General features: G+C 32.1%; 2 protein-coding genes across 3 annotated transcripts in view; both read left to right on the forward strand.

Moving 5' to 3' along the window:
• Positions 1-5,190, forward strand: part of LOC126892030 (farnesyl pyrophosphate synthase-like) — a 46,766-nt gene extending 41,576 nt beyond the window's left edge. For both annotated transcript variants that reach the window (XM_050661446.1, XM_050661445.1), the window contains exon 4: positions 4,805-5,190. In XM_050661446.1, the coding sequence (XP_050517403.1) occupies positions 4,805-5,146 (342 nt within the window). In that variant the 3' untranslated portion in view covers positions 5,147-5,190. The remainder of the gene's footprint in view (positions 1-4,804) is intronic.
• The window catches only part of LOC126892035 (uncharacterized), a 573,784-nt gene that overhangs the window by 417,407 nt on the left and 138,565 nt on the right, over positions 1-17,812 (forward strand). The window lies entirely within an intron of this gene.

Below are 17,812 nucleotides of genomic sequence, written 5' to 3' on the forward strand. Positions count from 1 at the left end.
GAAGTGTATTGTACCTTTCATTTGGAATTTACAAAATTAAAATAGGTTAACTATCACAGCGTCAGGGATTTTTTAAATAAACATTAATTTTTGGTGCTACGCACAGGACAGCGGATACGTTTACTCTGATTGGGCATTCCAATGACCCTTTATAATGATTAATAAATTTTAATTTTTAGTACGTTTGGATATAAATCAATCAATTTGTTTATTGCAAAATAAAAACACATACTCTGTACTTTGAAATAATACTTTCTTAGCAAAAACTTTCTTTTTTCATATATTTTAACATAGAGAATAAAAGTTTATTATTTTTAAACATATGCAATTGTTTAAACAATATTTCATAAACAATAATCAAAGTAGATTGATTTTTGTGGAATTAAAATATTAAAATACAACAAAATATAGATTAAGAAAATAATTAATTAGATAAAGATTGGAAGAAATTTTGGTGGAAATCAACTTGTGTGAATCGAACATTTTACATTTTTCAAATAGAATATATAATTTTTCATTACAATGCTAAAATATTTACATTTAAGTACCTGTTGCTTTTTAAAACTATTTAAAAAGTCACTAAAAGCTACAAGTATCAAGTTACTTGTGACTCTGTTCTCAAAACAATAAAAACTAAAACACCATCTTAACAATTATTAACAAAAATACATTTGTTTGTCCACAGCCGCAATATTCGATAATTTTTGACGGGTCATTGGAATGCCCAATCGGAGCAAACGTATCCGCTGTCCTACGCGTAGCACCAAAAATTAATGTTTATTTAAAAAAATTCCCGACGCCGTGGTAGTACACCAATTTTAATATTGTAAATTGGAGATGAAAAGTACGGTAACCTTCTATGCGTAGAAGAAATTTCAACTTGCTATCTGCTTTATTTTCAGTCCTGCAACATTTTGAAAAAATACAATTCTTTTGCGAAAGCTGGATTACAAAATTTATTTTGCAAAATCTATTAAATCGATGTTAGTACAACTTTTCTCGGAAATTAATACTTTTAAAGTTATAATCAAAAAACGAAGAAAAAATCAAATTTTTGCATCATTTTTTGACATTTTGATTATTTAAACAATGTTCCGGACCTTTTTGAGTGGGACGATAACTCAATTATTATTATTTGAGTTAATTCCAAGTAATTTCTGCAAAAAAAATAAGAGTCACCTCTCAACGTCCATCTCAAAACAGATGCGCCCTGGACTATAATCATTTACGATTCACTTAATTTTTGCCGTAGAACAAATTTTATCAAACCAAGTTCTTGGGAATTAAATTACCCAAAATTTCATATTTAAACATGTTTTCGTATCTCTGACGCTAATCTTTCTATTCTGAAGAAAATGGCATTTTTTACCAAATTGCAAACATTCGTTATTCGCTTTAAACTTCAGTTTTATAAAAACTAATCATTCTAAGCCAGTCAAACTTCTAGAATCTATTAAGAATATATAAATAAAGAATAATAAATAACTCCAATGACTAAAAACACCGCCAACTTACAATATTATGCTTCTAATAATTGGATTCCTCCTTTTTTTTTTCAAAAAAAATATATTGATTTTTAAAGGTAACTTTTTTATTTTTTATCTTAGAAAGTTCGTTAAAAAAGAATTTTGTAGGTTTTTATAAGATCTATAAGGCTAGTAATATTAAATCTTTTTAAAATTCTCAGTCACAAAAAGAGGTGGCATTGAAAGGGTTGGTAAAGGTGGTTTTTGCATTATATTACAAGATTTAATTGTCAACAGCTCACTAAATTTTTGCCGCAAAAAAAAATTTTGCAAACCAAGTTCTTGGGTTTTAAATTAGCTACAGAGTGTCAAACTCACGTCAGATTGTGTATGTATCGATCTGTAAATTGGTGCCGAAATTTGTAATTATTACTGTAAATACTAGTTATCAAAATTAGTTTTCGCTCAAATAGTGACTAATTACAATTGTGTTACGTGTTAATCATCAAGAACAAGCTGTAACTTCGGTCAGTAAGAGATGTTTTACTTAATAATCTTCCAACTTAAACACATTCAGTGTCAAACTGTCAATAGTTTTTCACTGTTACTATCCCGTCCCAACGGACGCCAACGGTTAGGCAACCAGTATTGCAGTGATATATTCAAGGTTATCACTTATTTCCAGATATCCAAAGCGTTAATATAAACAAATTCAAGTTACTTTTGACTACATGAGTAACAATTTAAATCAATGTTCCCCCACTGTTAGCAACACCATGTCTGGATCCAATTCTTCCAGTAATCTTACTAGTTCATATGCAACTGCTACTATGACTAAACAACGTCCAAAGTATCCCAAGAAGACCGAAGCAATTTTATAATTAGTTGTACGTCTCTATAGTATTCAATGATTTTATATCAAATTTTTTTTCTTCATAATTTTTACCTAATGTTATTTAAGATTTAGAAATTAACTGTCATAATATTTAGTTTTAAGTCCTTATTGTAATTAATTATTATATAACCAATATTGTTTGTGTCAATGGCCATTGCTGCCTAGACACATAAATTTAAATAAAAAAAATTAGCTACAATTTTATAATTACATAATACATAAATCAAGAAAATCGAATCAGGTCAATGACAAATTTTATTTAGGGTGGTGATTAGGCGGTTGTTTACGATCTCTTTTTTGCTGAAAAAAAAATAGGGACTGACATTCTTTTCATTATGCCACTTAATTTTTTATTTCTCGAGATACATATTTTTAAATACTTTTATACACAATACGTTTCAACAAGTTATTCTCGAAAAATGCATAGTTTTCCCGTCCTTTGACTTTGAAACTACAATATTTAGCATTTGACGAAGAAGAGCCAACATATAATGAAGTATATATAGCTCGATTACTATTGGTCTTAAAGAAAATAAAAAAAAACAGTTTTGTTTATTTTTTCAAAAGGTACATTTTTGTTTAGTAAAGTGGTTTTGATAAAACGAACACTTTTTGAGTTATTCGCAGAAAACTGATTAAAAACATTGATTTTTTCGATATAAAGCTAACACTTTCGATAGCGAATAAATCGAAAACTATTAATTTTATCAAAAAAATGTATAGAACGTTTTTTGCTTATAATGAATGTTTTACCAATTCTTGCGGTCAAAATATAATAAAAATTGTCACCCCCGAGATGGGGTGGCAACCACCCCCATGGCATCCACTACTTATTCTCAAATTTTCAAGGAAATTGATCCATTCTGTAAAAATTGCGAGGTTTTGTCCTATTGTAAGCTTCATTCCATCTTGCTTGGGGTCTGCATTCCAAAATTCGCTTCATCCAACGGTTGTCTTCCATTCTTCCTATGTGTCCTGCTCTGTTCCATTTAAACATGGTAATCTTCTGGATCACATCTATTATTTTTATAAATCATACAGAAGTAAAAACTTCGTTTGTACAATGGTATAAAAAGTTTATTGAAAAACTATTAAAAGGTCATCCAAAAGGATTCGCAAAACGTTTTCGATCTAAATCAGATCATCTTCAATACCTATAACGAAGTATTTCCACGTTAGAATGAATTCAAAAGGTTAAAATTATGACCAGTTAAAGAAAAATGTGGCAAATACTTACGTTCTGCTTAGTAGATGAAACTAGCAACCTTATAAAATAGGTAACATCGAGAAATATGATTTACATGTTAATAATCTGATGATAGTCTAAGTCGATGTTAAAAGATAAATTTGTTAAGAGTCCTCAAAGGGCAACATGATTCACTGTGTGGTTCTTGCCAGTTCAATGGACACAGACCAACAAGAGTATAGGAGATGACAATCTATTTATCAGACAGAAGTGACGTGACAAGACAGGTAGTCAATTTTTGGTTATGAATTTAAAAATAGTGTAGTTTTTGAATTTAGATTATGAAATGGTTGAACACGGTTGCGTATCTTTTTTTAATTTTTTTAATAAATAATTAAAAGTTAAAGTTGATATATTTAAAATTGATATTTTACAAGTTAATTAGTATATATAGGTACCATTTTAACCAACTGTGGTATTATAAAAAACAATTTATCTACTCTATCTCATATTATGTATAAGTTTTTAGTTTGTGAAAACTGTCATTATAGAGAGCAGTGCGTGAAGGATTTAAAGTGTGCGTGAAGTAACAATGTATTTTAAATGGGATTTACTTTTTCGCACTGTTTTTTGGCGCACTTTCATATAATCAAATATCCTTAACTTTCGCGTTGTCATGGTGATGACATGTGAGCTCTAAATTACAACAAAAGTTTTGACAGTTTTGTGGTTTGAAAGAAGTTAGAATTTTTAAATGTCAAAGTTCTAAAAATTGTAGAATAGAAATGAATTCCTGTGACGAAGAGTTACAGTTTGTTTATTTGTTTATCGTAGATAAAATATTGTATGAAACTGTGCGTGAAGTACTTTTTGCGAACTAACGCGATGTATAGCACTCGCTCCGCTGTCGCTCGTGTTCTAAACATCGCGTGCGTTCGCAAAAAAGCATACTTCACGAACTGTTTCATAAATAACTATTTTTATACAAGTGTAATTTTTGGAATTATAATTTTAACAGTTAATACACCTACTAAAAATTCATATTTTATTCTTTCGAAACATGTTGTGTCCTGTATATAAAAAAAACCGTGTTATTATAAAAAGTACTTTTTTATTATAGTGTAATTTTTGGAATTTTAAGCATTTTATATCGTCAAACTATTTTATATTGTCTCCTATAAATAATAAAAACGTTTTATTATAAAAAATTTATTTTTTTAAAAAGTGTAATTTTTATAATATCTTTTTCGATTTCAGGATGATATAACTGCAATTGTAGAAACAGTGAGTGTTGCGGAAAAACACAACACAGATATACATTTTTCTAGAGCAACGTGGATGGCTATCCAAGTGTCCAAACTGGGAAACCCCCAACAAAAGAAGACTTTTAAGGAACACTACGGCAGCTCAGATCCTAAATCGGCCTTGATCATTTTTGATATCTACAAAGAACTGAAGTTAGTTGAACATTTTGACAAATATACGATGGAATATTATGATGACATGTACACACAAATCCAGAACTTGCCTCCTCAGTTGCCCAAAGAGTTTTTCTCTAATATGTTAGATTTGTCGGTAGCAAATAAGTTCTATGCTTAATCAAAGTATGTTCCTCGAAAAAAAAATATATTTATTCATCAAAATGTATATTGATTTCTTTAAAAATAGTTTCCTTCAGATATAATACAATTATGAAAACCTTTTGACGACCCCCGAAGCACATCTGATACGTACGTTTTAGTACCACCTTCCTCACATTCCCCTTTCATGTATTTTTTAGTTTGCGGAACAAAAAAATCACAGGGAGCAGGTCTGGTGAACATGGTGGCAAAGCTGTGATGATCAAAATGCTGTTTTTGGACCAGAAACCACGAGCACACAATGTCATGTAAGCTGGCATATTATCGTGGTGCAATACCCACGATACAGTATTATGGGTGCTAAATCGTAATATTACTGTTGATGGAAGATATATTGAGAAGTAAAATCAACGCTATAAGTGTATCTAAGCTATAATTTGGGTTTAGCTCTGCTATTCCTATTGCATGCGTTTCTATCTCCTGTATGAGAAGGTTTTTACCGGCGATAGTACTGAAGCTATCGATGTCCTTTAACTTGTTTTGTATCTTTGATTCTTGTATATGAAATAGGTGTGTGTCAAGCAGTGGTTTGTTAGATTTAATGTATATTATTGTATTGTATATTGTCTGCATATGATTTCCAATAATTCTTCTATGCGAAAACAGGTGAATAGTGAAACTACATCTAAGCTATATAGATCAAAAGTTTCACCAATTGTTAAAAGTATCCTACCCTATATTTTTATAAATAGCTATACATCTCAAAGAACGAAAGTCTTACAATCCTGCTCTTTAAAAAGGCTACAGGACATAAAAAAATTACAGACCCATCTCACTGTTGTCGCAATCGTATAAACTATTCATGTAGACCAAGGCGCATCTGTAAAAATATTACTACATTTGGATGTTGAGAGGTAACTCAAATTTTAATGCAGAAAATACTTGGAAATAACTCATATAATAATATTTGAGTTATCCTGCCACTCAAAAAGGTCCGGAACATTATTTAAATAATCAAAATATCAAAAAATGAACGAAAGATTCGATTTTTTTCTTGGTTTTTTGATTATAACTTTAAAAGTATTCATTTCCGGGAAAATTTCTACTGACATAAAAGTTGCACTATTAAATTTTCTACAACATAGGATTAGTTAAAAATTTTAAACATTGTCACCCTTGTTGCAAAATAGCAATAATTTCGAAAAAACCATAAAAACAAGTATTCGCATTTTACGTTTTTCAACCATTTATGTTACACTTAGGACATTCGTATTTTACCCAATAAAACTTTATGATACAATAAAACGACACTGTAAATTTTATTAAGATCGGTTTAACAGATTTTGCAAAATAAATTCATTTTTTCAAAATGTTGCAGGACTGAAAATATAGCAAACAGCAAGTTGAATTACTTTTACATATAGAATAATACTGAACCTTTCATTTGCAATTTTCAAAATTAAAATCGGTTAACTACTACAGCGTCAGGATTTTTTTAAATAAACATTAATTTTTGGTGCTACGCGCAGGACAGCGGATACGTTTTCTCTGATTGGGCATTCCAATAACCTTTGATAATGATTGATAAATTTTAATTCTTAGTACATTTCAATATAAATAAATAAATTTGTTTATTGCAAAATAAAAACACATACTTTGTCCTCTGAAATTGCACTTTTTTTAGCAAAAACTTTCTTTGTTCATATATTTTAACTTAGAGAATAAAAGTTTATTATTTTTAAACATATGCAATTGTTTAAACAATATTTCACAAAAAACAATCAAATTAGTTTGATTTTTGTGGAATTAAAATATTAAAATACAACAAAATATAGAGTTAGAATGTAATATATTATATAAAGATTTAAAGAAATTTTGGTGGAAATCAACTGGTGTGAATCGAACACCGCTGTCCTGCGCGTAGCACCAAAAATTAATGTTTATTTAAAAAAGTTCCTTACGCCGTGGTAGTTTACCGATTTTAATTTCACAAATTGCAAATAAAAGTTACAGTATTCTTCTATATGTAAAAAAATTTCAACTTGCTATCTGCTTTATTTTCAGTTCTGCAACAATATGAAAAAAATATTTTTTTTGCGAAACCTGGATTTCAAAATTTGTTTTGCAAAATCTATTGAACCAATCGTAATGAAATTTACAGTATTGTTTTATTATGCCATAAAGTTTTTTTGTTTAAAATATGAATGTCCTAAGTTTAGCACAAATGGTTGAAAACCGTAAAATGCGAAAACTTGTTTTTTATAGTTTTTTCGTAATTACTGCTATTTTGCAATAAGGGTGACAACTGTTAAAATTTTTAACCAATGCTATATTGTAGGAAATTGAATTTTTCAACTTTTATGTCAGAGCAGCTTTTCTCTGAAGTGAATACTTTTAAAGGTATAATCAAAAAACCAAGATAAAAATCAAATTTTTTTCTTCATTTTTTGATATTTTGATTTTTAGACAGTGTTCTGGAAGTTTTTGAGTGGGAGGATAACTCAATTATTATTATATGAGTTAATTCCAAGCAATTTCTGCAAAAAAATATGAGTAACCTTTCAACGTCTATCTCAAAACAGATCCACTCTGGACTAATGGGGATTATCATCAACAGGCTAACACACAAATTGGATTTATATCAACCAGTAGAGCAGGCAGGATTACAAAAACGATATAGCACCACTGACCATCTTTTAACAATTAAGACACTAATAAAGAGAGCTAACGAATACCATATAAATCTGCATTTATCGTTCGTCGAGTACGAAAAAGCTTTTGATAGCGTAAAAATGTGGGCAATAGAAAAAGCTATAAACAACTGTAGAATAGATTCCAGATACAGAATGCTAATGCACAATATATATAAGAAAGCAACAATGATAGTACAATTGAAAGAAACCACAAAACCTATACCAATTGAGGAGTGTGAGAGGGAGATGTTATTTCTCCTAAACTATTTAGATCGGAAGGTGTTTTCAAAACAATGGAATGGACAAACATGGGAATAAACATAAATGGAAAGAAATTAAACCACCTAAGGTATGCGAACGATGTAGGTAGTAATAATGGCATCAAGTTTTGAAGAACTACAAGCCATGCTAATCGAACTAGCAAAGGAATCCGAACAAATAGGTCTTAAAATGAATTTTACTAAAACAAAAACAATGACAAACACACAAGATAATAGAAACATAATACTAAACGAAACCACAATAGAAGCGGTTAATGATTATATATATATTTGGGACAAATAATAAAAATAAATAAGGAAAACCAAATCGCGGAGGTAAAAAGAAGGGTCAGATTAGCTTGGGCAAAATTTGGGAAATTAAAATGGGTCTTAAAGAATAAAAAAATACAAAAATACTTAAAAACAAGAGTGTTTTACCAGTGGTAATAAATAATGAAGACATAAACAGCCATCTAGAGAGCAATGTTAGGAGGAAAATTAATAGAGAAAAAGCGAAACAACTGGATAAGAAATAAAACAAAAATCAAAGACGCAGGACAACATAAAGCCAGGCTAGAATGGAGTTACGCAGGTCATAACGCCATACAAACAGACAATAGGTGGAATACCACGATACAACAATGGAGACCACGGACAGAAAAGAGAGCAAGAGGACGACCCCAGATGAGATTGGGAGATGACATTAGAAAGATAGGAGGAACGCAATGGAAACAGAAAGCACTAAACAGAAGCGAATGGAGGAAACGGGGGGAAGCCTATGTTCAAAATTGGACGAATTAAAGAGCAATAGAAGAAGAGTCCGGCCCTATATAAACGACTTTTTTAAATATTTGTTTAAAAATTTCTGTAACTCACTTTTGGCTATTATATTTGAGATTGTATTTAAGGTGAAGTGGATTTATTTGCTATCAATTGCAGACACTCCTCATTCGTGTCGACTTTCATTAAAGAGAGCTTTTCAGGTATTTATCAAATAGTGTTAGTGAACTCTTTGAGGAAATTTGGGATTGTCACGGAAAGACGGTATTTACTGAATGTTTAGGCGACGCCGTTTTTAATAAAAAGCGAATAATTATTACGATTCGTGTTTTAATACGTTTGAAGTCTTTATATCGAAAGTAAATTTCAATATATAAATCTCTCTTTTCCAAAGCTACTCTCTCATGGTATTTGATTTTTTTATAAAGAAGTATCATTTTAACCGTAAAACTTTTTTAACTGATTTTAGGAGAGATGGTTTGGTCATATCAAAAGAATGTTATATTTTAATATTTCTCAATGCAAACCGTTGTTTAGCCGACTTAAAATGGGAAGAATATGAGTTTGAATTCATGAGAGAGATGGTTTGGACATAGCAAAAGAATGTAACGGTACCGGATTAATAAGTCCTTCACCAGTGTAATTGACATGCGTCTGATCTGTTTACTTCTGCGAACAAATCGGAACTGAATATATTCGGAATACTGACGGATCCTCCCCTCTGAATTTATATTTGTACTGTAATTTGGTTTGAGTATGACTTCTAATCGTCTATTAATCATGTCTTGTAATTATTATACGATATTTTTAAATAAATGTATGAGAATAAATGTTCATTCAATACTATTCACTCGATAATTAGCAAGAAAGAACAAAATTTAATTTCGTTCCGTAGATTTGGCAACAGCGCATCTATTTATTACCTCTCCGAGCTGGTGTGGGCTGAAACCTTTTTAAATTAAACCCTATTAAATCTTCCGAGCCCGTTCTGAGGACTTTAGCCAAAAGTAATACAATATAAGATACAAAAATGAGACATTTAAGATGTTATGTTTTCTCTACGTTATTGTACGGAGCCGAGGCATGGACAACACTAGTAAAAAACTTAAAGCATTTGAGATGTGGTTTTATAGAAGAATGTTGCGAATATCCTGGAGAGCAAGCATCACGAACAAGGAAGTTCTAGGAAGAATGAAGAAGGAACCGGAGACTGTGTTTACCATCAAACGCATAACACTGCTGTATCTGGGACTCTCTCTCTTCAATCCTGACCCCGCGGAGAGACTGTAATGGTCGACGTGATGTCGTGTATTGTTCTTTTAACTCATGCATAGGTCTTTTGCATATTCCTGTAATTTGATCGATAAATCTTGTTGGGGATCTTCCTCGTGATCTTCGGCCTTCCACCTTTCCTTGTATAATGAGCCTTTCCATGTTTTCTGTGTTTGCTCTCATAACATGTCCAAAGTATTTTAATTGTTGGAGATGGACTTTACTGGAGAGCCGCTGGCTAACTTTTAGCTCGCTTAAAATTGAATTATTAATTTGTTCTATGGTCGGTCCAACGAATTCGTAATATTCGTCTCCAACAGAACATTTCAGTGGCGTCTATCTTTATTCTTTCCGAATTTCTCAGGGTCCAAGATTCACATTCGTAAGTCAGTATTGGGAATATTAAGCAGTTGATCAACGTCATCTTTAACGCACTTGAAATTTGACAGTCCTTCCATATTGTGGTCATTTTTGCTGTGGCGACTTTTGCTAGATCACATCTACGTTTTATTTCTTCCTGTAGTGGCCCTGTGTTTGTGATTAATGATCGCAGATAAGTATGAGCTCACAACCTCAAACCGATCAATTGTGGATATGTGTGGATGATTGTTATGTAGTCTATCCACTATCATGATCTTTGTCTTTGATATGTTTAATTGCAGACCAAATATTTGACTTTCGTTTTCAACCAGTCGTATAAGATCAATCAGCTCTGCTTGACTATTTGCAAGAAGGGCTGTGTCATCTGTGAAACGTAGGTTGTTTATTTTATGACCATTTATTGAGATGCCTTTTTTCCATCCTTCAAGTGCTCTTCTCATAATATGCTCTCCATATATATTGAATAATTGTGGAGATAGTATACATCCCTGTCTGACACCCCGTTCTGGATGAAATTCGTTTGAAAGTGTGTCAAGCGCTTTAACTGATCCAGTAGTGTGTTCGTATAGTTCAGTTATAAGCGAAATAAGGTGTTGGGGTACGCCTACTTCTTTTAGTATTCGCCATAAGTGTCTCTACTTGACCCTGTCGAACGCCTTACGATAATCTATAAAGCATATGTACAGTGGAATATTGAATTCCCCAGATTTTTCGATTATCTGCCTTATATTCAACAGGTGTTCTCAAGTACCTCTACCTTTGGTAAATCCAGTTTGCTCTTGTGGAATTTCTCTTTGAAGGAATGTTTTTAGTCTCTCATTGAGTATATGTAGCATTATTTTACTGGCATGTGATATAAGAGAAATAGTTCTAATAATTGTCGCATTTATGGAAGCTGCCTTTTTTATGAATTATCTTTATTGTAGATTTTGTCCAGTCTTCAGGCCATTGTTTAGAATGCCATATTTGGTTACAGAGTAAATGAAGTAATTTTACGACAGTTTCTTCTGTGGCTTTGAGCATTTCGGCTGTTATATCTGGACCTGGTGCTTTATTATATTTGAGCTTACTGATCGCGAGTCTAACTTCATTTTCAAGTATATCAGGTTCTTCTTCCACCTCGTCAGAGATTTGGTTAACAGGTTCTTGGCATTGATCATCTTTATATAGGTCCCTGAAATACGATCTCCATGTCTCTGCTATATCTTCTCTGTTTGTTCTCAGAGTTCCAGTGTTGTCTTCAATGGCCCAAGTTCTGGCTTTAAAGTCTCTTGTTAAGTAGCGTATTTTTCTAAATAGATCTCTCGGCTGATTATTCTGACCATGTCTCTCAATTTCTTTGCGTATACTTTGATAGTATGTACTGTTTTTTGTCTGCCTTGCATCTTCGTTTTATTTCTCTATTGAGGTTTCTTAAATTAGCTTTTTCCCTTTCACTATGCACTCCACTTTGACAAAGATTTCTTCTATTCTCAATGATTTAAATGGTTTCATCTGATATCCAGTGTTTCCGTTTCACAGGATTATTTATCTTTGGATGATCAATTGGTCTTGTTACACAATGTTTAAAAGTCTCCCATATTTCTTGTGATGTTCCGTTACGAATAGAGGGCATTATTTTATGTATTTCCTGGAGCAGGTCATCCTTCTTTCTTAGTTCTATCCTATTTGTCTCATTTCGTTTGTTAGGCGCTTTTGTATCTGGGAGTATCTGGGACACGTTATGAGAAATCAGCACCGTTACTTTCGGCTGCAGTCCATATTGCAAGGTAAAGTCAAAGGAAAGCGAGGACCCGGTAGAAGGAGAATGTCATGGGTGCGGAATTTGAGAACATGGTTTAAGAAAACCTCAACGGAACTGTTTCGGGCCGCAGCGAGCAAGGTTATGATTGCCAATATGATTTCGAGCATCCGAAACGGATGGGAACCAGAAAAAGAAGAAGAATACAATATACTATACAATTATCAAATAAGAGGCAATAATAATAAGAACAAAGGGAGAAAAGCGACCGAAGAAAACGTGGACATAACCAGTGTTTAAATTTCATTTAAACATTCGAAATAATTTAAAATATTTCGTCAAGTTCCATTTTCTTTAATGTCAATATTTGTATGTAGATTTTAAGATTAGCAATAAGTGACAATGTGTAAGTAAAATGAAAACAATTCACCGTGCTCTGGACTGTCACAAAAAACTTCAAGAAGAAAAGTCAGAAAATTAGAAAAAAGTTAGATGAATTTTTTCTCTTGAAGATATACGTTGTTTCTAAAAGTTTGCACTCACAAGAAACAATACTTTGTTTCTCTCCAAGTTTTACATATTACTTTATGTAAAATAATAGTTTTTTACTGATCAGAAGCAATACTTCGTTTCTTCAAGTTTTTGTTCTCAAGATAACGCAATATTTTACCACCTGACTCCAGATACTCCAAGAATTATAGTGAAAATTCTCAGATTGGACAACCACACCCTTCACTCTCCACACCCTTTGGGATTTAAAGACGAACTTTTTTTTCCGTTTTTATTTTAGTAAGTTTATGTCACGGACTAGTCAACATCTGTAAGTTTGTAAGTTAAGTTATTATATTTATTTCTAAAGTTCAGCTAGAGTAGGGTTTTCAGGTTTTTTCATTTAACTATATATTTTTTGTACTCTTGTTCACTATTATTTTGTTTTTCTCATTTACAATATACAATTGTCCTAGTTATACGTTTTTTTTTTAATTTATCTTTAGCTTTAGTAGAATTATATGTCAGCTCATTTTTCTCTTTAGTACCTTTGCCATCTACAGTATTTCTTTTGAGGCACAATATTGATATTTTGATATTAAAGCAAGAGCTCTTCTATTTACGATCCTGCAACTGTGCTTGTACATCTCTAATCCAAGATCTTTTCAAGATTTTTGGACACTTGGTTAACTCAATTGTTAACAACCAGTGTCGGATTAACAATTAGGCAAAGTAGGCAGTTGCGTAGGGGCCTCGGATAAGTTGCTAGTGAATGCCGTTTGGTAGAAGAAACAGTACTACCTGTCAGTCTGCACGATTTCTTAGAAAAGTAGAAATAGCAAAAGGAACAAATGAGTTAGCGCTCCCTTCCTACCATCTACTCCACCACGCATGCCTTTCGCTCTAGTTTCCCACGGAATTTATCATTTAGCCTCTTATTTCTTCTTAGTTTGGTTACTTCACAACAGGATATTCGGATTGGAAAAATACTTGTCATAGAATAAAGTCACATGAAGAAAGTCAAGCTCACCGATCATGTGTGAAAACACTTATCGACAGGAAGCGCCTTCGTGGTCGAATTGGCAGCTCTTTGGAAATTAAAATCAAGAACGAGATTGCTTGATCCAACGAAGTAGGTTCTGAAAAGTAGTGATGTTGATTATAGTTACTTTCGAGTATTCGTTACAAATCGTTTCTTTTGTATAAAGTAATCATTTAACGTATTCGTTACTTTGATTACTTTTGTTACTTTTGTATTTGAGTACCGGTAATCATATCGAGAATCGCATTTCTCAGTACATATTTTGTATTAGTATTAGTAGGATAATTTGATTACTATGATTACTCTTGTATTTGAGTACCGGTAATCATACCGAGAATCGCATTTCTCAATATTTCGTGTAAGTATAAGATCCGATATAACGGCATTCACCGATCAATTTAATGGATAGAAATTAAATGATAAGTAATTGTTCTGTCATTGCTGCTCCAAAATATCAATAATCTCGAGTAATCTGTTTGCATCAATTAAGTGCCAAAAACAAACCCTCGAAACTCTAGATGACGTACCTAAGCAGTAACCCTGGGCATCCAAGTGCTTCGGAGGTCGGTTTTGATTGCAAATTCGTGTTCAGTGACCCAAAATACCCCGAAATAAGAAAATCTGGCCCTTAATACTATTAAGTATATTATACTGATTGTAACATGTTTATGTATTTTTCGATGCGTTGTATACACTTTAAAATGTAATAATGCATTTCCACCTATTTTTGAAGTTATACTTCTTTACCGGCGATAGAGGGTGAATTTTTATATGTTAAAACCTATCAGCCCGGCGCATGCGCATTATAACTTTGTTCTGATTGGATGTTCAAATGACATGTCAAAAATTATCCGATATGGCAGCTGTAGGACAGCTGTGGTTTGGAGGTAAAGGTAAAGGTAAACAAATGTATAATATATTAGTTTTATTGTTGTGAGGACAGAAACAAAAAAGTTTATAATATTGTAGTGACTTTTAAATAGTTTTTAAAAGCAACAGGTACGTAATAATTGTTAATGTATCATGGGGATAAACCTACCTATTTGATCTGCCAAAATACATAGTATGTAATACTTTTGTTTATATAATTTGATTACCATCAAAATTTCTATCAATATTCACCTAATATATTGTTTTCTTACTCTATGTTTTGTTGTATTTTTTCAATTCTAAATCATTTCAATTCAAAATTAAAATAATTTGATCAATTTTCAAAATATCAAAATATCACAAGTTTAATCCGTTTAGTTAGTCGATCTTCGTAAATAATGACACATGGTGTCCGTGGCTAAGCGTTGAACGCGAATGAATTCCAATACCAACCGCGCTTATCAGCGCTGGTTCGAGTCCCAATAGAAACTTTCTTTTTTGTTTTTTTTTTAATACATTTTATGATTGTAAGTATATTTATTATATAATTGTATTTTCAGAAAATACGTATTTAGTTAAAAAAATTTTCGACAATTAATGTTCAAACATCATTTGTGGCTTGTTTAATGTGTTTGTGTGTGTTTTATTCTTTTATTATTTTAATTTTTGGCACTGTTCTAATAAAAATATTTGAGAAGTAATAAGTATAAATTAGTTTAATATTTAAACAAAATATAAATAAAAAGTAGGTATATTAATTTCGTTTAAATCATATAATAGAAGTATAACTTCTTACGTGCGTACAAAGTACACACACATTCTTTTTTTTTATTGTAGTACCTACTATATTTAAAAATAGATTTTTTCCTTTGTTTTTAGTGTAAATTCCCTGGTCTAATAAAAACAATGCCATACCTAGATGTAAAATTAAAGTTGATGATCATAGTCTAGAAATATGATCATTCCTACAAATTTTTCGGTCAATCTAAGCTATTTTTTTCTAGGCCTGATAAGAAAAGTGTGTATTTATTATTAAAATCTAATGTGTTGCATTTTTATTTTCAAAAGAACTAACATCTGTGAAATTCTGTGAATTATCTACCTCGACAAATCGTATAGACATCTGTTTTTGGGTGCATGCTTTGTTAAATGATATACCTCCCTCTGTTTCAGCTACTTCTCAGCGCCCTGTAATTCTGTAAAACTCATCATAGTCTTCGCCCTTCATAGATAAAATTTTAGTTAACTGTACTGATACCGAACACTCGTGGAATACCGGTCCAACTCCGATATCAACCGATATCAACCGAGTAGATACAATACTCAAAATCAAAATAGGTACTCGGTCTGATACGATTGGTACGAAGTAACGAAGTAATAAGAGTAATCAAAGTAATCAAAGTAACGATTTACCTCTCTGTATAGTAATCGTTACTTTCGGTATTCGTAAGTAACGAGTACTTTGTAACTAATAGTTACTTTTTCAACATCACTACTGAAAATAGTAGTCTCTGTGGTTAAATTTCTATCTTCTCGTGGATTGGCGTTTAGAAGTCATACAGAGATCCTTGGTTGACAAAATAATAAGGCATTTTAGAGCTACTTGTAATACGATCCTTGTTTAAGCTCTCATTTAGCTAAAAATGGCAACAAAGGTACTGGAAAACCTTCTTAATTATCTTCAAAAATCTGTGAAGAAGTAATAAAAGTAATGGGAAAACACGTTTTGAATACAATTGTGTAAGAAATTAAGGAAACCGAATACTACTCGATAGCCGAAGTGTCGATTCAACATTAGGTTTGTCTCATATTGACCAGTTAACTATTATTATGTTAGTTCATCTGATGATAAAGTGTATGGGCGTTTCCTCATAATCATACCCATAAGTAGCCATGGTGGAGAAAATCTTTCCTCTGCTGTTTTAACCTTTTTAAATTAATGTGGCTAGAAGTACAGATGTACGACGGAGATGCAAGGTGTATAACATTAATAGATGGGTAAGAAACAGAAGAATATGATGAAATGACCACATAAGCCGAATGACAACAAATACAGTTGAGTCCCTGAATCTTTAGCCGTGCGTCATAATTTAAAGCATACGAAATAAGTCAGTGATAAGTCGGAAATTAAAATTTACTAAACGCAACAGCAAGTGACAGTAAGTGACTTGCTGTTGTGTTTAGTAAATTTCAATTTCCGACTTATCATCGACTTATTTCGTATGCTTTAAATGATGATGCACGGGTAAAGATTCAGGGACTCAACTGTAGGATAGTCAGGACAGCGAGATACGGTTCCCCAATAGGAAGACGATCAGTGGGAAGACCACGAAAACGATGAAACGACAACTTACTAGAGGCACATTGAAAAAGCAGACAGAGTCATGTCTATACAAAAAGAAGAAGAAGAAGAAGAAGAAGAAGAAGAACAAGAAGAAGAAATGACTGCGGTACTGATGTTAAAACGACATAAGGGAACAACCATACGATAATGCAGCAAACATGTCAGGCAAATACAATAGTCTCCAGGCTCATTTATCTAAAATTAACAAATTTCCACACACTTGCTACATTCCTTGTGCCGCACACTCACTTAATTTTGTTTGAGTAATTGCGGCTGAAAGTTGCGTTGAAGCAATATCGTATTTTGGATTTGTTCAGTCTGTGTACAATTTTTTTTTCAGCCTCAACCCATCGTTGGGAAGTTATGATCAAATGATTAAATGAAATTTGACTAAGCAATCCCATTCTCCACGATTTAGTCCTTAAAAGACCATGCAGCACTAGATAGAGTTATCCACTTATCTAAGGAATACCGCTCGGAAATGGAGGGGTTATCCGACGTTTTGGTAGGAGAAAGCACAGGTTTATTTAGGGGCCTCATAGCATGGTTTGCCTAGGAGGCCTAATATTCTTAATCCGGGACTGGACATAACAGATATACATCGAAAAGACAAAAAGAAAAATTGATAAAAGAAATAATACCTTTATTAAAAGATGAAAGAAGGAAAAAGGGGGAAAATGGAAGAAATGTATAAAAGAATAGCTAGATGTAGCTTCAACGTCTTTTATAGGGCATAAGGAAAAGCCAGAAGAAGAAAAAAAATGATATTTATTGAAAATATAGTTTGATTTCTTGTCAAGTTGTTGACAACAT

This window comes from Diabrotica virgifera, chromosome 9 (assembly GCF_917563875.1).
Source record: "Diabrotica virgifera virgifera chromosome 9, PGI_DIABVI_V3a".
Lineage (NCBI taxonomy): Eukaryota > Metazoa > Arthropoda > Insecta > Coleoptera > Chrysomelidae > Diabrotica > Diabrotica virgifera.